Source organism: Saccostrea cucullata, unplaced genomic scaffold, assembly GCF_032062105.1.
Source record: "Saccostrea cucullata isolate Sc308-1 unplaced genomic scaffold, CSIRO_AGI_Scuc_v1 ctg137, whole genome shotgun sequence".
Classification (NCBI taxonomy): Eukaryota; Metazoa; Mollusca; class Bivalvia; order Ostreida; family Ostreidae; genus Saccostrea; species Saccostrea cuccullata.
The window spans coordinates 152852-175732 of NW_026926990.1; the positions used below are offsets into that span (position 1 = coordinate 152852).

Below are 22881 nucleotides of genomic sequence, written 5' to 3' on the forward strand. Positions count from 1 at the left end.
TAAGAGATGTTTGTGAAACATGTGAAGAAATGAACGAAAACTACAAATAATTGGACTTTTTCAAGTACAAGAGGCATAACTCTGTCAAAAATTGCTTGATCTTACCAAAATGAGAACTTGACCAAGATATTCTCATGAGAAATCTGTGTACCAAACTTCAATTCAGTATGTCTAACCTCTGCATAGAGAATAAACAAAAAATGCAAATAATTTGAATTTTTCAAAGTCCAAGCCCGTTATGCATAAATTATTCCATATGTTTCCAACTGTCAATGTCCCTGGCATACCCAACAAACTGGACAGTGATTCCTTATAATTACATTTAATTGTGAATTAAAATGGCATAAACAGATTTTTAAAATGTTGTCTTAGACTAAAACATGATGCTTTCCATGTCAATTTCAATAGTTCCTGCCCACTAACGCCAAAAACAAAGATGGACACACAAGATCTACATGTACAGTAAAACTCGTTTAGTACGAACACGGATATAGCGAATTCACGGATATAGCGAAGTTTCTCTTGGGTCCCCGGCAAAATCCTTAACAATTTTTTGTAAAATTTTACGGTTATAACGAACTTGGATATAACGAATTTACGGATATAGCGAACTGATTTTGAGTCCCGTTGAGGTTAAATATAATGAAATTTACATCTTTTATAACGAACTTTGAAAGATTATTAAAAAAATTGATAAATTGAACTGACTTTATTTCCTTTTATCATTTTTATATCAAATTCAATTCATAATAAAACCTTAGTTATCGAAGGTATGTTTTGTAATATTTGCCTCCCTAACATATTTGATAGTAATACCCGAAGGAAAACATGCATATTGCGAATTCTCTAAAATGGTTATACGAAGTCATTATACGGATAAAACGAATTACGGATATAGCGAATTAAATTCACAGGTCCCCAGGACTTCGCTATAACCGAGTTTTACTGTATATTAGGCCTCCTTAGCTCCTGACCCTTCGCTTTCCCTTCAAGAAATCAACTCCCTTAACTTTCAAAGAATTATCACAGAGGAAAAAAAAAAAGAAATGAAAATATTTTTTATATCTTTACTTGACAACAGTTTTGACATACCAGTATATTGTCGAAACTCTGATGAACTACACTAGTTATTTGTATAATGACTTTAATATTGCAGATCTTTTGTAAAGTTGTGTCTTTTTTAGTTCTAGAATATAAAAATGTGTTTCATATGCTATAAATGAAACTTAATTTTCCAACTGTACTCTTTCATTTCATAAATAAAAGGTAGGTATTTAAAGTATACTATTAATTCTAATGTAAATTGCACACAACTGCATATTGAATTCATGTTAATTGATCATTGCAAAAAAAATCAACATGTAAATGACAAAGAATTGGACATCAAATAAAACAGTGATATATTTATCCTATATATATTCAAATCTTTGCTTCTTTACCTACCACAAAATTTTAAATATATAGTTATTCAAAATAAATGCAGCCTCAAAAACAATTCCAATAAAATCTGACACATTAATTTGTACAAAAATATAAATATATTATATGTTCTAATCTGTCAGAACTGATAACAGTAGTAAGGTTTGGAATATAGAAGAATAAGACGATCCACACACATAGACTCTTTGTGTAGAACTGGAATACTAATTACAGTATTCACTAGCATACATTAAATATATAATGACAGATGAGGACATGGACCAGTCTGCATTCTAGTTTATATCAATATATATACAGTCCAACTTTGCTACCTAAAAGACATCTGGTCAGTAACAAACTTAGAGATATCTAAGGATTTCAAATACAGAGGTTAAATGTGATTGGGACTCCCAACTCACTTCCATATATCCATGATACTGAGATACTCGAGATACCAAAGTTCAACCTTTTTCAACAAACGTAACACTTACACACAACCTGATTTTTAGACATTAAAGGCAAAATTTATGAGATATGCATCCACTATGAAAATAAACAAAATTTAATTTTAAATCAGGAATGTGAAACGCTTTTCTTACAAAAAAAATTTGATCCACTCACACTGTGACATACATTATAAGATTCATAGGCAATCAACCTAGGAATTTTAAGGTGCTTGAAAATCTTCCTTAATGATATATAATAAAAATAATTAAAGAAGAATTTACAGGAGATAAAATTATTCCAAAATGCAAAAAGAAAAAAAAATTCAGAATATGACTTTGCTATTTAAAAAAAAAAGACTTGATTAATGTGAATAAAATGTATTGATGCCTCAGTCTTAATTTAACAAACATTTCAAAGAATGTCTAAATTCATTAATTTTAAAAATGTTTTTAGCACATGGCATATCGATAAATTCATAGACATAATGATGCCATAAGTGTTCTAAAAACAAAACTGCCCTCTCAAGTTAATATTTTTACACACTAATCAAGATCTTTTCAGTAAAACAAATCACAATACACATATAGATTTATGGAACTCATAATATACTGAAGTGTACTTCCTAATATTTCCAAACAGAAACTGTTTTTTTTTTTTAAATCAAATATACAAATGTCTGCTGGTATAATTCAAAATTGGTTTTTTTTCCCTATTTATGCAAAATCCCATCAATAGTTGACTGCATGAACTGCATTAACGAGATCACTCCACACAGCACAGGCACTGTGTATACCACTAACACTACTAAGGCTACAAGCTTAATGCAAGACACTTGAAATGAAAGCATGATTATAACAAGAAAGTTAACTTTTCAAAAATTATATCTGGGAGGAACATTTGGGTATCACAAATCACAATCAATTAATGGATTATTCCCACTTAATGTGTTCCATGTCACTTAAATCAATTCATTTTATGACTTGAAAAGCGAACCTGTGTCAATAAGAGACATTTATACAGTCATGTACCTGGTACATAACAAAAAAAACATATCTTCATGTTATAGCATGTATTTAGGAGGTATACGTGGAAATAAATATATGTACCAATGGCCAAGTTTTAATTTTGCAGAGATAAAAATGATTTTCAGTGAATTTCAATAAAATCAACAAGTGAAAAAAAAAATCCATGCAAATACACAATATGAACACAAGAAATCCAGCTTCGTTGTAACAGCACAGAAATAGTGAAGCTTTGATACACAACACGGTCAATATATCAGTTGATCATTTCTAGCACCAGCTCATTTAGCTGCAGAGTACCATCCAAAGTCAGTGATAGAAACCTTTCTGCTGCTTTAGCGCTGACGGTACGTAGGAATGGTAATCGGAGCAGCATTTTGCCGTATCTCTTTACGTTACCCGGGAACTTGTGGGTGTGATATTTACGTAATCTGTCCAATATCTGAGTCTGTAGCAGGATCACTTTCTGTTTGTCCATCAAATTCTGAGCATCTGCAAAATTTTAATTCAAAAGTGATATATGTTCTGAAACTTAGCTTAAGATATACTGTAAATGTATTATATTTAATGTGTATGATATTTGGCGGAAATTGATTTTTGAACAAGTAAGAGTAGATTTGATTTAGCGCATTTCTCAATGTTCTTATTTATGTATATATGTGCAAGACACTTAGCGTTGTACTTGAATTAGCGGAAGTTCCCTTCCGCCAAAATCGCTAAAAGGAATACACAGCCAAATGTAATACGTTTACAGTATACTGAATGGAAAAAGAAACGCTGGGTAGCATAATATTCGAAATTTTTTTGACCGCAAGACCGAATACTAGTACATGTATTACGAAAATAGGTCAGATGAGAATGTTAGTTACCATGCACCAAAATCAGTGTTCAGAATTACTCAACCCTAAAATGCATGATGTCACGTAGGGAAAATGCTAAAAAGCCTGAAACACAAGCAAATTGATGACGATGAGTTTGTCGACAAATTTTGTTGTACCACTTGATGCACCTTAGGTATACACACTGCTTTTCAGTATTTACAGACGATATTAATTTCTTTCAATCTTGGTACAGTTTACGGAAGTTCCATGGGGTCTGGTTTTAGAAATGCTTAAGTAAAGACAAAGACAGGTTACTGAAAAGTTTCTTGTAAATTTCACCCGAAAGAACGTGTTACCTGTTGTCATAGAGGGCCTGAAATGATTTTCATCCAAACGTGACGATGACATTGACGCAAAACAGAGTCACGTTAAGATCGAAAGAACGTGTTACCTGTTGTCATAGAGGGCCTGAAATGATTTTCATCCAAACGTGATGATGACATTGACGCAAAACAGAGTCACGTTAAGATCGGGTTGTTCGTCCTGCCATCTGTTAAATTGCAGCGTCACTACCACAGAAACCGCTATTAATACAGTAGACTATCATTATCATTATATTCACCCCAAAACTGAAAGAAACCAATTGCGCAATTTGGGTTTTTGAGCCGGTCAACTTTATGTTGTGTTACTCTCATTGGCGCATGCGAGGGTCGTCTGACTAATTTTTCGGCGTGGTTACCCATGCCCAGTATAGCCAGGCTTTGAAAGATAATCACTCTGATGAATTCCATGCAAAGGAGATTCAAGGCTGTGACAGATGCACGGGGGAGACATTAAAGATGATAGAAGTTTTCGATTTTCACTTTTGGGCGGTATTGCCATATGAGTTTCAATAACTCACGAATTATAAGACAAAATGAAAAAGAATTTTGGTTACATTTTCTTTAAAGATGATTTCAAAAGTTAGATAGGAATATTGAAAAAATAAAAAATAAAAACAAATTTAATTCACCTCAAAAGTTTACCCTGTGTTTTTTTTTCCTCTCAGTATATTTTAGGTCGCATCAAAGTTCATTTTCTGACTATGCTTTACTCGCATTGGTCAATATTTTAATGAACTATGAAATATTCTCTTCTCGTTCAACCACGGCCAGAATGGAAGAGGATCATACATATTGGCCGTGGTTTGCAACGATGGATAACATTATGTTAATTGTGTTGTATCTATGTAACATTTTCCCTAAAAGCAAACATACCTGGATATGTTAGCACAATGCCATTCAGGATACAGAACTCTACTTTGTCAATATTTAGCTCCTTCAGCCTGGCTGAGAACTCCACCGTAGCGGCTACCAACTCCTTCCCCCACCCCATCTTCTGAGCCAGCTCTATAGGGACCTTCAATCCTTCAGCAAATTTTATACAGCTACCTGTATCCATCGACCTGAAAATTTTCAGAGCAATTGAAAAGAGACATTAAATAAAAACAATAAATATGTTTATAGCATATGAATGCCCAGGCTTGGTAATGCAACATCAAAAGAAACATGCACTTTGCTTCTTCGTTTAGGGGTAAATGAGGAATAGCGAGGTCAAGTGTCACAGGGAAGGGAGGGTCAAAGGACACAGGATCGAGGTAAAAAAAAAGAACTAGAAAAGTTCTCCCCAAAAGACATCAGTATACATGTTTGGATAGAAAATATTTGGAATTGTTTCTTTATAAACTAGGATAAATGCAAATGTGAGAAAAATGAGGACAAGGTCAAAAGGTAGGTCAAAATAAAAACTTGCTGATGCTGTTCAACAACATGCACCAAGATGTATCAATATATAAAGTTTGGTAAAAATTTTCTTGATTTTTATATGATTGAAAATTTTTTAGTTCTCCAGAGGTTCCAAATGACATCCTAAAGAGCAAAAGGGCACCCATTCTTTAAATTAATACATGTACAATCTCATTTAAAAAATCTTATTTGAATCAGATTGAAACTAATGTACAGTTTGATGAACAAATACACTTTATGTCATTGCAAATTTTAGAAGAGAAACATTATAGAGAGTAAATCATCCACACCAAAAACTTTCTGTTAGTTACATTCTTGCTTATAATATCTGGTTGCACTGAAATCTTTTCATTCTTTTTTAACTTTAAATATATTTAACTGTACCTTTAAATGTTTGCATTGCAGCCTTAAACATGTAAATTTAATTTAAAATTTATTTTGCTTTGATAATACACTGTACAATGTACTTAATTAAATACAAGAACATTACACGTAAGGTGTTCCAAAATGTTCTCTTTTATGTATAATAATACAAATAAACACATAATAATAGTATTAACAGCTTGGAAATGGATGGTTCTAAGAGTACTAAAGGTGTTAATATGTTTAAATGCTGGTGTCTACTCTTATATAAGTCATATTTTTGTGTGTACTACATTCCTCAATTCACATAGTTTTTGGTAAAACATGAAATTGAACAAGTATGCCTTGGATTTTTGCCATGGGACAAAAATTGTTTTCATTTTGTAGGTGTGAAAGGGCAAAAATAAGATGGGGGAAAAAACCCTGCAAACAGAATCTGTTTTCAAACTAGAACTGTCCAAAATGAACAAATACCCCTGTTAGGTTTTTTCAGAGAAGGTGCCAAGTCACTAACCCTGTAAGTATTGGTGTTCACAATTTGTTGAAACATTTAGAGTGAAAATTTACTGGCAATTGTCATGATTGTTCATTGTATACTTTTTTAATAAATGAAACTAAGGCGTAGCCTAATAAGACATCAATACCCTTGGTACATGTACTAATGATATGGACCAAACATGAATTATGAACCTTTCTTTCAGTGACACCTTGACTTGCACAAATGACCTCAGGCCAAGGTCATGTCAAACCCTCAGGTCATAAGCAATCTTTGTATGAGACACAAATTATGCATTTTTTCATTTAGTGACCTTGTACTTACACATATGACTGGGTCAAGGTCATGACACACCGTCAGGTCATAAACAATCTTTGCGTGAAGTATTAGATTAAAGTTTTTGCATAAAGAAGATATGGAATTATGAAATTTTTCTTTGTGACCTTGAACTTGCATAAATGCCTTGGGTTAAGGTTATGACACATTCTTAGGTCATAAGCAATCTTTGTGTAAAATGGGAACTCACTAAGTTTATACATGAGAAAGATATGGACTGGACACAAATTATGAAAATTTTCTTTCAGACCTTGAACTTGCCTGAATGACCTAGGGTCAAGGTCATGACACAACATTCAGTCATGAGCAATCTTTGTGTGAAGTGGTAGATTCTAATGTTCCTGCATAAGAAAAATATGGACCGGACATGTTTGCACAGACAGATGGACAGACAGAGGACCAAGGTGATTTCTATATACCCCCCCCCCAACTTTGTTTGCAGGGTATATAATAAAGAAATATGTGAAATTATATTCAACTATAATTTCATCTGATTGTCTTCTGTTATTGCTAATTTAATCTGATAAAAAATATCCACTACTCATTGGAGAAAATTTTTATATGAAATAAAATTAAGTAAGACTGTGTTTTTCCAAATGAGTCACAACTTTGTGTGTCTTGCCAACAGGAATTTGTATCGCAAAGATGGCGCTCGAGGTGTGATGACACGGTAGCTCGGTGAGGGCAGTTTTTGGCAATTTAATGACTTATTAATTGCATATACTTCTGAAATTTTTACATGAAATAGGTCAGCAGAATCACCTTAATATTACTAATGAAAATTTAATGTGTTACAAGCTCGGGCAGGACTTTTTTCTGTGGATTGAAATATTTACGTCTCAACAATCGTGAGTACTCTTCATTGTTATTGTGAACCGGTTCTTGATATACTGCGTTAAAAAACTGTAGTGTAATGCCACCAAAAAGGCAAGTAAAAAACACTGGGGATAAAAGTGATAGCATCGAAAAAATGCAAGAAAACGCTGGGCAACCCCAGGAAACTCAATCGGGCGAAGAATGGGGTCTTATTAAAAAAGATCTACAAGAGATTAAAGATCAGCTCAAAAGCACGATAAAAACAGACGATATTAAACTGCTAATTACAAGCATTGTGAAAGAATTTTTCGAGGAGTTTAAGAAACTGAAAAGAAAGATCTATTTTATAAGCAAAAAATTGAAAAGCTGACCGAAAGCGTGGACAAACTGACACTTGATAATGAAACACTCCGAGAAAAAATATGCGAAAACAACAAAAAAACTCGTGACCTAGAAACCAGAGTCCAACAAGCAGAAGAACTTGCCTCTTTTGCAACAGTCAAGGCGAACTACAACGAACAATATAGTCGCAAAAACAATGTGAAAATATTCGGGGTGCAAGAACAAAAAGGTGAAGATACTTTGCAGGTTGCAAAAGAAATACTGAAATCAAAGGGAGATGTAGATATAGATGATAATGACATTATTGCGATTCATCGCATACCCGGAAAACCAAAGGCCCCAAGACCTATCCTAATAAAATTTAAAAATGCAGACAAAAAAGCTAAAGTTATGCGAAAAAGGTCAAAAGTCAAAGAGTCGGAGGGCAATGTGAGGTTAGGAGATGACGTGACAAAGGAAAACAGCGAACTCATTGCAAAACTAATGGAATACACGGAGATTAAATCAGCTTGGTACTTCAATGGCTTCGTGTATGCAAGTGTGGGTGAAAAACGAATGAAATTCGACATTCTGGACGATATCGATTACAAATTAAAAAACCGGAATTCTAAGGACTAACCGCTATGGGCTCCGCTTTTATTACGCCCTTCCTACTTCCGATTTTGACCGTATAAAGAAAAAATGCCAAATGATGCTACTCAAGCCACTTGACTTTTGAAAGTAAACTTTTACTTGTACACAGTTACTCTATTTTCATTTGTCATATATATGTTTGTGTTATTCCATCCTTTCTCTTCTTCTTCCTCTCTCTCCTCTTTTCTTTGTTATGCTGCTAGGTTCCGAAATCCCTTTGGGTGTCATTTATTTACATATATGTCTATTTCTATACAAATACCCTATGGTTAAAATAATTTCAGTCAATTGTCAAGGTCTTGGTGATATTGCAAAGCGCAGAGATGTTTTTAATTACCTCAAGTCTTTAAAGTGTAATATATATTGTTTGCAAGACACTCATTTCTCATCGGAAATGGAAAATGATATTCGAAATTTGTGGGGATACCAATGTTTTTTTAGCTCATATACCACTAATTCAAGAGGGGTTGCTATTTTGATCAATGTTAATACCGATATCAAAGTAATCTCAGAAAAAGGAGATGCAGATGGAAATTATCTTATACTTAAAACAAATATAGAGAACCATGAGGTATTGATATGTAATATTTATGCTCCAATACTGATAAACCCGATTTTTTTGAAAATATACAGAATCATATAGAAGATTTGCAGTGTAGTAACATTATCTGGTGTGGAGATTTTAATTTGGTTCTGAATCCAGAGTTAGATTATTATAATTACAAAAAAATTAATAATCCAAATGCAAGGAACAAACTTTTAGAAATAATAGAGGTTAATTGCTATGTAGATCCGTTTAGGCAACTTCATGAAACACTTCGTAGATATTCATGGAGAAAAAAGTCTCCATTTAAGCAAAGTAGGCTTGACTTCTTCCTACTGTCAGATTCACTTTTATCAGGATTAGATACATGTACTATAGAACCCAGTTACAGATCAGATCACTCTATTATTTCTCTTTCGCTGATATTTAATGACTTTAAGAGAGGTCGCGGTTTGTGGAAATTTAATAATTCATTGCTTTATGATGAAAATTACTTGAACTGTATTAAAGATGTTATTTTACAAGTCAAAAAACAATATGCAATCTCGGTATACAACTATGACAACCTCCATACAGTGCCAGATGAAAATATATGCTTCACTATCAATGATCAACTATTTTTGGAAACCTTACTATTAGAAATAAGGGGTAAAACTATATCTTATTCAGCATATGTCAAAAAGAAGAGAGAAAATGAGGAAAAATTATTGATCGAGGACATTAAATGTATGGAAGAAAATATTTCTGAAAGTAATTTGGAAGAACTAAATGATAAAAAACAAGAATTAGAAAAAATTAGAAAGCACAAGTTACAAGGTAATTACATAAGAAGTAGAGCAAGATGGATTGAGGAGGGGGAAAAGCCCACTAGTTACTTTTGCAAACTGGAGTCTAGAAATTTTACAAGTAAAATTATACCAAAATTAGAAATAGATAATGGCAAGATTATTCATGATCAGTCACATATTTTGAAAGAAATTAAATCCTTCTATGAAAATCTATACACCATTAAAGAAGAAAATACAGACTTAAATCTAGATAATGAGTTAAATAATACTGATGCTCCCAAACTTTCTTGTGAAGAATCAAACAATTTAGAGGGTGAAATAACCTTGTTAGAAGCCTCGAATACTCTTTATAATATGAAGGCTAACAAATCTCCAGGATCAGATGGTTTTTCTACAGAGTTTTTTAAAATGTTTTGGAAATATATTGGGCATTTTGTTGTAAGATCTATAAACTATGGTTACAGGAATGATATTATGTCTATTACGCAAAGACATGGAGTTATAACTTTATTACCTAAGGGCGACAAGCCAAGACATTTCATTAAAAACTGGCGTCCTATTACATTGCTAAACACTGTATACAAAATAGCATCTGGCTCCATTGCAAACAGATTTAAGAAATATTTAGATAAAATAATCAACCCTGACCAAACTGGTTTTATCTCCAACAGATATATTGGAGAAAACATAAGATTGATATATGATGTAATGCACTTTACAGAAGAAGAAGATATTCCAGGACTTTTATTATTAATCGATTTTGAAAAAGCTTTTGATTCTCTTTCCTGGAACTTCATACAAAAAACTTTGCACTTTTTTAATTTTGGCCCTTCCATTAGAAAATGGGTCACTCTTTTCTACACTGACATTAAAGCTACAGTTAATCAAGGAGGTAACTTTTCTGATGTAATTAAAATTCAAAGGGGATGCAGACAAGGAGACCCTTTGTCTCCATATATTTTTCTGATATGCGCTGAGATTTTAGCTATACAAATTAGGAAAAATAAAAAAATAAAAGGTATCACCATTGGAAATGTAGAAAAAAAGATATCTCAACTGGCGGATGATACTTCCCTTATTCTTGACGGAAGTGAGGAGTCTCTTTTAGAAACACTGAATACCTTGAACACTTTTTCGAATATGTCTGGACTATGTATTAATTACTCAAAAACACACACTGTCTGGATTGGATCAAAAAAATACAGTGATGAGGTTTTAATCCCAAATTACCAGCTTAATTGGGGAACAACTAGATTTACTTTGTTAGGAATAAATTTTGATGTTGACTTGGAAAAAGTGCCTGAAATAAATTACCAACCAAAGCTAGTACAAATAAAATCCATTCTTAGTCAATGGGGAAAAAGGTTTTTAACACCAATAGGAAAAATTACTGTTATAAAGACTTTGGCTTTACCAATATTAAATCATTTACTTATGTCGATCCCAAATCCATCTAATGTTTATTGTAAAGAATTGGAAAAACTTTTTTTCTCATTCTTATGGAATAACTCAACACATAGAGTTAAGAAAGATGTCATTGTTAAAAGCTACGAAGATGGAGGACTGAAAATGATAAATTTATATTCTTTCATTACTTCATTGAAATTATTTTGGATTAGACATCTGGTTTATACTAATAAAGGGTGGGAAAATTTCATAAAGAATATGAACATGTATAAATTTACATCCTGTGGAATTGAATACATCACTCAACTTATAAAAAACTTAAAAAATAAATTCTGGATTGATGTGTTCAAGTTCTGGATTGATTTGTATAAAATTTGTAGTAATTCTGATGTAAATGTGGACTGTCCATTGTTTATAACCCTAATATCCATATTGGAGGGAAAACCTTTTATAGTAAAAAACTTTTTGACAATAATATTAGATATATCAATGATATCATTGGAGTAGATGGTACCTTTTATAGCTATGAATGTTTTTGCAATATTTATCCAGATGTAAAGATTAATTTTTTAGAATATTCTAGTTTAATCCATGCAGTTAAAGCTTGGATAAAGAGGAGTAATTTTGAGAAAAATTTACAAAAATCAGAAAATCCTCTTATTACATCTAATTGTTATCTGGTATCAAAATGTAAAAAATCAAAAAAATTCTATGAAATATTAAATCAAAACTCTTCTGTGTCAGCTGGATTTAAGAAATGGATTGAATTATTTGAATTAGATAACAAGGAATCCAAAATAATCCATAAATTACCTTTTAAAATTACAAAAAACTGTAAACTCCAGTGGTTTCAGTACAGAATTCTAAATAAAATATTGGCAACTAATTCATTTTTATTCAAAATCAGAAAGGTAGATTCTAAGCAGTGTAATTTTTGTCAAAGAGAAGTAGAGACAATTGAACATATCCTATGGGAATGTGATTTTGTACAACTATTCCTTGAAAACTTTGAATATCATCTTCAACAGAGAAATCTCCAGTTGCCCATAACCAAAAAGAATTTTATTTTAGGCATTAAAGGAAAAAATAATGAAATAGCGAATATTATAGTTTTATGGCTAAAATATTATATTTATACTTCTAGATGTACCGAAAAACCTCTAAATGTGCACTCTGCAATATCACACTTAAATCAATTTTACCAAACACAAAAATATATATCATATAAAAATGATGAAAAAGAAAAATTTGATACTCAGTGGAACAGGTGGAACCAACTCTTCTTCTAGCTCTCTCTACTCTCACTCTCTTCCCGCTCCCCCTCCCTCCCCCTATCTCTCTCTCTCTCTCTCTTTCCTCTCTCTCTCTCTAAGTAAAAATACACAATTATGTAACAATAACTAATGCATACTCTGTATGAAATGAATTGTGTTTAAAAAAATAAAATTAAAAAAAAAAAAAAAGGAATTTGTATCTGATTAAATATAAAATAATAAAGTAGAAAATTAAAGATATCATTGTTGGCTGGACAGCAGATAGATCCATCAGTTATCAAAGTTAAGACATCACATCACTTAGAATGTTGTGGAATGCCCAACAGACAGATCCATCAAATATTGAAAGGCTTCCCTATCTGAATGGAAAGCCCTAACAAAAAGTCAAAAGTTGACCTATTGTAGCCAGGTTCTATTGTACATTAAACTGACCTGTATGACAATCTGAGGACATTCAGCTCCATGAAGGATGACTTTAACAACGCCATCTGATCCTCCAGTCGTAACTCCGTAAAACCTGTCAACAAACATTAACTATATTTAATTGACATGATCTATTTAAAATTGAACTTGGGTAAGGGTTATCTCAAATACCATAGATACACTGTATGTTGAAGTGATTTGATACTGTAAACCAACTTTTATTCACGACGACTGTATTTCGCCATTTTACAAGGGATAAACTAGTTCGCGATGATTAATTTTCCTGATCAAGCCTTTTTAGATCTGTTTTTAATAGACATATACACTTTAAGGTGCAGTTCGCGGCAAGAAATATTCACGATGACGAGGCTCTTGTGAACTTTGCGAAAATTTCTAGCACACGAATAAAAGTTGGTTTACAGTAGTCCCAACCACATATTCCTTTAGTATTTTACCCTTGATTTCACAAATCCTCACTACAGATATTATGAAGATTTATCTTGGTCCCATGTAATTTGAAATATTGAACGAAGTTTGACTGTATGTAAAAAATGACAAATATTTTCCTGCAGCAACTGTCAACAATGTAAATATCATTGTGTAATTTTTAGAAACATACAGCATTTTTTCCATTTTATTTCACCATTCAGTAAAAAGTACCTACCAGGAACTTTCTTTGCCCAGTCAATAATGTATTTCAATTCAGCATACCCATACTGCATTAGCTGATTTATACCCATGCTCTGTAGGCAGATATTTCCTATTAAAGAAATAATACCTTGTTTTAATTCTAAATACATTGTATTAAAAATTACAAAGCAGTCTTAATTTTGAGAAGCCTGGTTATTTCTAGTATGTAGTCACCAACAGTCTTCCATTTTGCTGATCAAGAATGAGTTTCCTGTAAAGATATCATACAAATCAGTGCTTGTATGAATCAAAGGCAAAGATTTGGATCTTTTTTAGAAATTTCTACTTACCATCAACCCTTGGTATCAGATCAGGTCTGGCATTAATTAGGCCTTCTGTGATGGGATCCTCAAACGTTTCCCCGGTTTTTGATTCCTGGATCCCCGGCACAAATAAAACCTCCCCATCCGTGTTAACCATGGCCCGAATTTCATCCAGACGGGGCTTCTTGTTTCTGTGTTTTCCTCCCGGCGATCTGTCCTCCCTCACAGCTGTTGACATATACAATCAAAGTCATGGTTGTGTAATCATTATAAGAAACTCTGGTTTTCATAAATGTATCTGATTCAATGTTTCCATATAGCAAGGTATCTTATATCATAAATTTCTGCCATGACTTTTGACTCTCCATGACATTTTTTGTCTGCTGAAAAACTAAATGTTCTCTGTACATTTCATTAATGTCATGAAGACGCCAGCCTTTACATAAAGAGGGGCAACTCTTCTATGAAATGTTAGCCTTTTTGACTAATCTGTCACAACTTTCAGTTTCTCAAAAGATTAAGTTAAAAAAAAATCAATATAAGTATCATTATTTTTTACTTGTTTAGAAAACCTTCACATTGCATGTGATTTAGTATATTGTACATTTCCTGCACACTTTGTTTTAGCAAAGAGTCAGCTGATACTGTACTCTGGCTATTTCTGGCTGACCTGCCTTGACTGACAATGACCTTGACACTCAGGGTAACAAAGCAGCACTTAAAAATTTAGGAAAAGTCTCAAAATACACGTAAAATCAATTCAAAAATTTGAATTCCACATGACAAACCTTCTCTCTTCATGCCCATCTGTGTACATTTAACGAAGCGACAGTACTGGCAGTTGTTCCTGGTGAATTTGTTGATGATGCAGTTCCCGTCATTTTTACAAGTGTACACCAAGTTCTTCTGGACGCTACGCTTAAAGAATCCTTTACAACCCTCGCAAGAGAAAACTGAGTAGTGATATCCTGACCCCCTGTCATTGCAGATCATACAGGGGGAGGAGTTAGCTGATGGGTCTTCTCCTCCTGTGTACACCTAAAATATAGGTATTGATTTAATACAGTAAGTAGCGATTGACACTTATAGCAGTGATTTTCATTCACAATGACTTTAAAATAAATTTCAAACTAAATGTATACAATACATTATGCTTACTATAAACCAACTTTTATGCGTTTGAGAGAAATGTCAGCAAGTTTCGTGATCTACTTTAACTCCTGAATAATAATCGCTGCAAACCATTTATTTTGCTTTGTATTTGTTAAGAAATTTTCTTCATGAGAAAAATTAAATGTTACGGATTGATTTCAAACTGACGAATTCTGAATAAAAGATGACGCAAATAAAAGTTGGTTTACAGTATATCTTGAGCAAAATCATTCCTCTTTGGCATTTCATTATAAGAGTTTTTCTATATGCCTATGTTGTAAAAACATAAACTGCTCATTTTGAACCCTCCATCACCTTGACTGTGACAATAAATATTATAAGAATGATTTTATTGTAACATAATTACCATGAATTAAGTAAATTTGAACCTAAATGCTTGTGATGTTATTACTGATTTAACAGTTGGAATTGACATGATTTCTTAACAAGAAAATTAATATTGTTCCATTAGACTGGTACAAAATGCAGACTCAATACGAAGTTAAGAACCAGTGCACAGAAAAAACTCTTTCAAACAAGAGAAGCATCAGAAAATGTTCCTCACCTGTGTATCGTCATTGACCCCTGTGACCTGTATGATGGGCTGTACCACCATCTCATTGCTGGGTGAATGTACCGACGCCGCACTGACCACTGCGTGAGATGACACTGTCATCCCCTGGCTGTTTATCTGTATCTCCGGGGAACCTAACATTTCTGGGGTCATGTTCTCTGACCCACTGTTCTGGGGGTTATCCAGTTCCATACTGAAGCTTCCCTCAGCATTCTCACTAGAAGTGTAGTTCCCTGCACTTTGGAACTGAGGGGAGAGATTATCCGGCACATTTCTATCAGTTTGTGACCTCATTTCCCCAGAATTTGTACTGTCCGCTATGACAAAACTAAAGTTTGGTGCATTTTCATTTCCCTGTTGAATGTTTTCTATCTTTGTACTTATCATGGCATGATTGGGTTCAGCCATTTTTAGCTCTACTGGACTTCCAGTTTTTATCTGCAAAGAAATAAAACCTGCTTGATAATTATATACCACTTACAGTTACACAATATCTAAATAAAGTTTACATGCATATTTAGCATAATTAATATCTCTACCTTAAAAATAAGATCATTTTCTTAAACTTTAAGAGTACAAGGTAATTAGAGTTCATCACTTCAGGCTTTTATAACTTTACACTACATATATGTGTATTGAATCTATAAAAGCAGGAAAGAAGACATGTGCAAGCACGTATATAAAACATTTTATCAATTAGTTGCTATCATGATAGTGTGTAACCATTGGTAAGAAGAATTTTGTTTTGAATTTCACTAAATGACATGTTGTCTAGTAAATAACTAATGTCTAAGATAACATTAGAAAAAAAAACAAGAAGCGATGGGCCATGTTGCTCACCTGAGTACACTGGCTAGGAAATTGAGAAGTTTAAATTAAAATATACAACTGATCCCAACAAACTGCTTTATGATTTTAACAAAATTGAATCTACACAACTGAGCCGGCTTCCATATTCACTGAAATATCATCTTTTTCAACGCCTTCTGAAGATTTTATTCCTATTTATTTCTATGTTAAAATTTTGTATTCTATTTTGGTTCAACTTGACTCCAAGGAGCAGATCCAGGGTCTACAATATCATAGGGTGCTATTGCATCAATAAAAATAAATATTCATGGTTTTGCTGTTTTTCAGATGAAGTGTTTTAAGATATTTTCTAAGTATTCCTATGTAAAACTTTGATCCGGTGTTGTGTCCCAAAATTTACTGATCATGGCTATGGTGTTCTTAGAAAGATTCTTTAAGTTTTTATTTTTTTCATTCAAGACAGACCTATGTAAATCTTTGATTGACCATTGTGACCATGCCCTTCCCCAAGGGGTCATAATCTGAACAAACTTGAACCAACACTACATGAAGATGCTTCCATGTTAATATGATTAATCATGGCTTTGCTGTTCTTGAGATTTTTAAAGATTCTTTTCCTGTACATGACTGTGCATTTCTATGTGAAACTTTCTTGCCAATTGTGACCCTATCCTATCCCCAGGGGTCATTATTTGACTTAAATCAAATCTACACTATCATTGACTATGTTGACAGGTTTTCACTTGTTTTAGTTTTTCTGAACAAGGGATTCTTGAGAAAATTTATAAATAACCCCATCCAATTTACACTATTTCTTGATTTTCTCCCCTTAGAAGAGGGTCTGACCCTTCACTGAAGGAAGTTCTGTGCCAAGTTTGGCTGAAATTTGCCCAGTGATTTTGGAAAAGAAGATGAAAATGTAAAAAATTTACAATGACATACACAAACTAATTTTGATAAGAAAAGCTCACTTGTGAAGATTCAGGAGAGTTAAACACACAAAATAAACACTGAATAGAATGTCCAAATGCAAATTCAAATACTGGTACTGTAAATCAACTTTCCCTTGTAAAGCCATTTCTGATAACCTTATCTAGTAGTTTCAGTGAGAAAGAAAATGAAAAAGTTTGATGGATTGACCAATAAAGAATATAGGGCCATTTTAGGGAAGGATCATGATATTTCATAACACAAAATTTTTGCCAATACCATCCCTATTATGGCTTGGTATTGGCCCGAGTTGTCATATTGAGTAATATTTTTAGCTGTATTGCACTATGTATTGCAATATTTTAAATGGAAATTAAAATGGCATTTTCTTATAATATTAACTTCCATATACATGCAGAATGTAACTTCGATAAGTAAACTAAAGGTAAAATTGTTGATTCAATTACAGTTATACACTGAAATACACACAAACTGCAGCTTCTGTCTCTTTATATACTGTTTGGCTTAATCTCATTGACAATGGCTTAATCTTAAACCTACCTGACAACTTTTCTTTTTATTTAATGATAAAATTCTCGAGTCCAAGCATTTTGTCAGTACATTTATATCAGTATTAAAAAAAAGTATTGCAATGTACAAGTAATATTATTTGTCACTGTTTTGCAATATACCGAAATATCGATATTTTTACCTAGCCTTAATCAACATGCTTGGGAGGATCTTTTTTGTCTTACTTAACCAAATATTAAGCTAACTATGATTGATTGTTAGAATGTTCTTTCCTTATAATGATATTGTGCTATGGATGAGGGCTTGTCCTGAGACACAGATTATTAAACTATATATATTTTAAATCACAAAATATATTGAAACAGTTCATTACACCAGGATATATATCCAAAATGTAAATTATGTAAAAAAAATTTGCTTTTTTTAACAGAAAAATGAAAAAACTTTCCACTTGATAAATTTGTTACTCGCTTATCGTTCTTGATTTTGTGTTTGTATGATGTCACAAAGACCCATTGATTTTAACAACGCATTAGATCTAGTGTAATTTTACTGTATTATATTGAGTTGATTTTAGTCTTTTTTGTGGATATAAATGTGATTATGTTTTTCGATGAGCTACCTGATTCTAAGGAACAGTTCACTTTCTTTGAACTTATCGTTAATTTAGGCACAGCAACTGAAAACGAGAGCTTTTCAATAAGATGATCCTGATGAAAACCCCGTTGAAACATTTACCCCAATCAGGTTACTTTTTTTAAATTAATCTTAGAAACAACAATTTCCTGATTTTTTATATAATGATTTACCCCCCCCCCCTTTTTCCCCAAATAAACACGGGGATAACTTGATGATAAACGTACTATAAATTATTTAAAAAAGCATATTTGAATGCGTGTGTTCTGAAACACGAAAACTAATGAAAATGATATACAGAAATAGGTTTATGACTGTCACATGAAAAGTGATTTTAAAAACAGCATACAAGCTGATTAATATACATGTACTGTAATGTTACAGTGGACACTATTATAACAGTTTCACTAATAACAGCAGTGAACAAATAAATAAACTATCCTAAAATGGATGCACTCTTCAAAGTCCTTTCACTGGTTTGTAATAGCAAAGGAAGAGAAAAGTACTTAAGCAGTTTTGAAACTTTTCAACAGCAATAAATAGAATAATGATCCTTGATTTTTTTATGTTCTTAGTTCTACTTGCATGCCACATTTATATTATAATCAGACTAAAATTGTAAACTTGATTCAATTTCTAATAAAACTTCCCGGCAGAGAATTGTTTTTTTTTCTTGTGTGCCAAGTTATATTGAAATGCTTGTATACTTAAAAACGAAATATTTTTTAACCACGGCAACACCGTTCATAAATCATCATACACAGAATATCAGTGTACTACTTGTGTGCCAAGTTATATTGAAATCAGACTAAAACTGTAGAATGAGTAGCATTTTGAAAGAATTTCACAGAAATTTCTATTTTTTAAATGGAAATTAAAATGGCATTTTCTTATAATATTAACTTGTGTGCCATTATATATGCAATATGTAATTTCACAGAAATAAGTAAACTAAAGGTAAAACAAAATTGTTGATTCCATTACAGTTATACACTGAAATACACACAAACTGCAGCTTCATTGAAATCTCAATATATATATACTGTTGTGTGCCAAGTTATATTGAAATTGACAATGGCTTGAAAAATTCTTAAACCTACCTGACAACTTTTCTTTTTATTTAATGATAAAATTCTTAAAAGCAGAATATGATATTTGTTAAAATAAACCAAGCAAATTTAAAAAATTTTGTCAGTACATTTATATCAGATTATTACATATTCAAAAAAAGTTATGTGCAATGTACAAGTAATATTAGCAAGGTCACTGAGAGAGAAGATGGAAGCAATATATTTTCCACAAATAAATGAAATCATTTATATGCAGAGTTTCACTTTTTTTGCCCTTATAGCCTTAATCTGTATATATACGGTATATGCTTGCTTTAAAAAAAATTATTTGGAAAATTAACAAATCATAATTTTGTGTTAGAAATTTATTCAACTGTAATTGCTATTTGAACCTATATTTATATATATTAAGCTAACTATTATTGATTGTCACAAACTGCAACAGGATAAAAGACAAACAATGTTCTTTCCTTATAATGATATTGTGCTATGGATGAGGGTTTGTCCTGAGACACAGATTATTAAACTATTAATTGTCACCTAACTCTGTGGGGAGATAAATCATAAAATATTAAATGAAATCAATAAATATGATAAATACAGTCTCAAACTGTACAAAAATTTACAAGAGATTCTGGTAGATTCAAGTAATTATAAAAGCCTTACACTACAAAAAGTATATTTAAAATGTTGAAAAGAATGTAATATGTATATAAAACAAACATGTTTGCATATTAGAACCTCGTAAATTAATTTGTTAGAACTTGTGTTCAAACCATTTGTATACTATTTAAGTACAATAGATAGTTTTCAGTAGACCCATATTAAACAAGAGTTATTTCCCATTGCCATCCGTCTTGGTGCCAGGTGGTTAACCTGGAAATTTTCTCTCATTGTCCTACCAAATTTAAGAGGGTTTAGCAAAATTATTTGTGGGGAAAATCTATATGGAGTACAAATTATGAAATAAAAGAGGCTCTATCAGTCTTTTCCCTAAGAACCGGCTACCGGCCAAATTGACCGCTTCAATTGACAAAAATGCCGCTTTGAAATAAAAATCTGTTGTAAAATCAACAAAGATTTTGTTTGTAAACTTCAGCCCCTAGCCTGTTAAAACTGATCTCTAACCCGTTACTTTGAAATAAAGGAAAAACACTGCTCTATGTCAAGAGGTTGTTTTATTTTCTGTATATATTACTTTAATTTTGTTCTAATGGGTTTCCATACTTTTGAGACTGTTTGGTCACTAGTATATAAAGGGACTGGTTTTGTTAGTTTGGTGAGAGCTAGTCTGTTGTCCGTAGTCATAATCATGTAAATCTACACATTTGATATTGAAAAAAAAAACATGATGGGTCGATCGTCATTATATACCATATAATCCCTATTAACCGCCACGGGCGCTTAGAAAATTGTGAAAAGGGGGCGGTTATTTTGGTATTCTCTTTGTAATATTTAATATCATATCTTAACTTCAAAAAATATTTTGGAAAAAAAATAAATTCAAAGAATCTCTAAAATAATGTCTAACTTTACTTTAAATGAAGATAATCCACCCAATTATGCAAAATGTAACATTTTCCACCAAGAATTTAGATAATAAACAAGTTTCATTTTCACTTCATTTTCACTTCCTTCAAATTTTGACAGACTTTTGAAACGATTCTAGATAATTTTAATCACTGTACAAGGGGCCCTTATTTCCTGACAAATGAAAAAGACCTAAGGGGGCGCTTATAGGGGCAGGGGCAGTTAATAGGGATAATAGGGTATGCCGATAGTAGGTAAAATGAATTCTTGAATAAATTCATAGTTTATGGCATCATTGTTAATCAAACCTTCACAATGTATATCGTATCATTATTTCTTAAGCAAACTTTGCATTGTTTAAAGCAGAGAACATCGAAATAATATTGTTATTGGCGAATTTTAACAACAATCGCTTTCGTGGCAAATCCGTGACTAAATCATTTTTATTAAACAGAAAACAAAATGATAACATTAGTTCATGTAAAAATTATTGTTTATTTAATTCGTATGTACCTTGTCTGGCTTTACACGCTTTTCAACAGTGATAGCATCAACCAATTAGCTGCTTCACTGACCACATGCACCTGTGGCGGTATATCAAGATAATTGACACTTAGAAATGGACGTTTGTTGTGAAAACAGGGTTGGGGATGGCGATATGCGAATTTGGCGTTTGAAAGTCATGAAAAGGCATAATAACTCCTTTATTACTTTACTGAATATTCGAAATATGAAACAAATAGCTGTAATGAAAATTTGAATTTTATTTTATGGTATTCTTTTCAGCTCAATGAAAAACTGCATATAAATAGCTTTAACAAATTTAGTTGAATATCTTAAGAAAGATATATAGCTAAATACAGCAATAGAGCGTACTCAAAAGATTGTGCTGCACCTGAGTAATGTTTATTTGTTTAAACAGAAAATTCCTTATGGTATTTTAATTGTTTGTATTGGCTAAAAAAATTAAAGGGCTGAGATCAAGTACTATATTTTTAACTGAAAATTTGATTTGACGGTAAGGAACCAGCTTTGATTATCCGGCTATACCCCATGACGAGAGTAGGTCATTCCTCTACAAATAGTGAGCCCTGCTAGAAAAGCTGTTCATAGGACAACAACACTTAAATTACAGAACGTTCTTTCTAATCTTTGCCTTCTTTTTCAATTCAAAGCAAAGAAAATACCCAGTGTCAATAATCTTACATGAAATAATATTTCGTGGTGATTGTGGATGTACTCAAACAAAGTATTTTCTCACCTGCAAACTCAGCAGTTACAGAAACGCGGCCATTTTGATTGGACACGTTTGGCATTGCACAGGTCGTTCCACGTCTAATTCGTTTTCAAAGACAATGTTGTTCAATAATTTCCTCAGTAAAGAAATTTTTCGTACAGTGTTCTTTAAATAGGTGCTAAATTTACATCAACATAAAAAAGTGTAAATTTCAAAATTCCACTATATTTCACTCAGGGCCTAAATGGCAAAAGGGATTGTTAATTAAAAAAAATATGTAGGCCTATATATTTTAAATGCCAAGTTTTTGGAAGTTGGTGCGAATAATAATCTAATAACGGTGCGTCGATTTACCCAAAAGGACCCAAAAGGACCCAAAAGAACCCAAAAGGACCCAAAAGGAACCCAAAAGAACCCAAAAGGAACCCAAAAGGAAATTAATAACAACCCAAAAGTACTTTAAATAACGATAATAAATGGATATGTAATAAACATTTTCATATTTTATTAAATCTGAAACTAGTTTTTTTTTGTGGAAAGTGT

The 22881-nt window shown here is 32.3% G+C and overlaps 1 protein-coding gene across 2 annotated transcripts; it reads right to left on the minus strand.

The window, feature by feature from the left end:
* Positions 1 to 1053: 1053 nt before the first annotated feature.
* LOC134273178 (retinoic acid receptor RXR-alpha-B-like) lies at positions 1054 to 22491 on the minus strand. Of its 2 annotated transcripts, none has more exons than XM_062755357.1 (8): positions 22363 to 22491; positions 15586 to 16032; positions 14657 to 14906; positions 13896 to 14096; positions 13580 to 13675; positions 12925 to 13009; positions 4966 to 5153; positions 1054 to 3380 (listed from the first exon to the last, which is right to left on the minus strand). In XM_062755357.1, exons 2-8 carry the CDS (start codon positions 16000 to 16002, stop codon positions 3145 to 3147), a joined length of 1473 nt encoding a protein of 490 aa, XP_062611341.1. In that variant the 5' UTR covers positions 16003 to 16032; positions 22363 to 22491; the 3' UTR covers positions 1054 to 3144. The 2 variants fall into 2 exon arrangements, with proteins under 2 accessions (XP_062611341.1, XP_062611342.1); XM_062755358.1 differs by lacking the exon at positions 22363 to 22491 and adding an exon at positions 22308 to 22328.
* Between the last annotated feature and the right edge of the window lie 390 nt (positions 22492 to 22881).

What these genes read in the sequence shown, in the direction of transcription:
- LOC134273178 (XM_062755357.1), bottom strand. Translation starts at nt 16,002, where the DNA reads ATGGCTGAACCCAATCATGCCATGATAAGTACAAAGATAGAAAACATT. An exon ending in CTGGGCAAAGAAAGTTCCTG is followed by an intron (nt 13,010 to 13,579) that starts GTAGGTACTTTT and finishes GTTTGTTGACAG; the next exon opens with GTTTTACGGAGTTACGACTG. An exon ending in CATTGTGCTAACATATCCAG is followed by an intron (nt 3,381 to 4,965) that starts GTATGTTTGCTT and finishes AAAATTTTGCAG; the next exon opens with ATGCTCAGAATTTGATGGAC.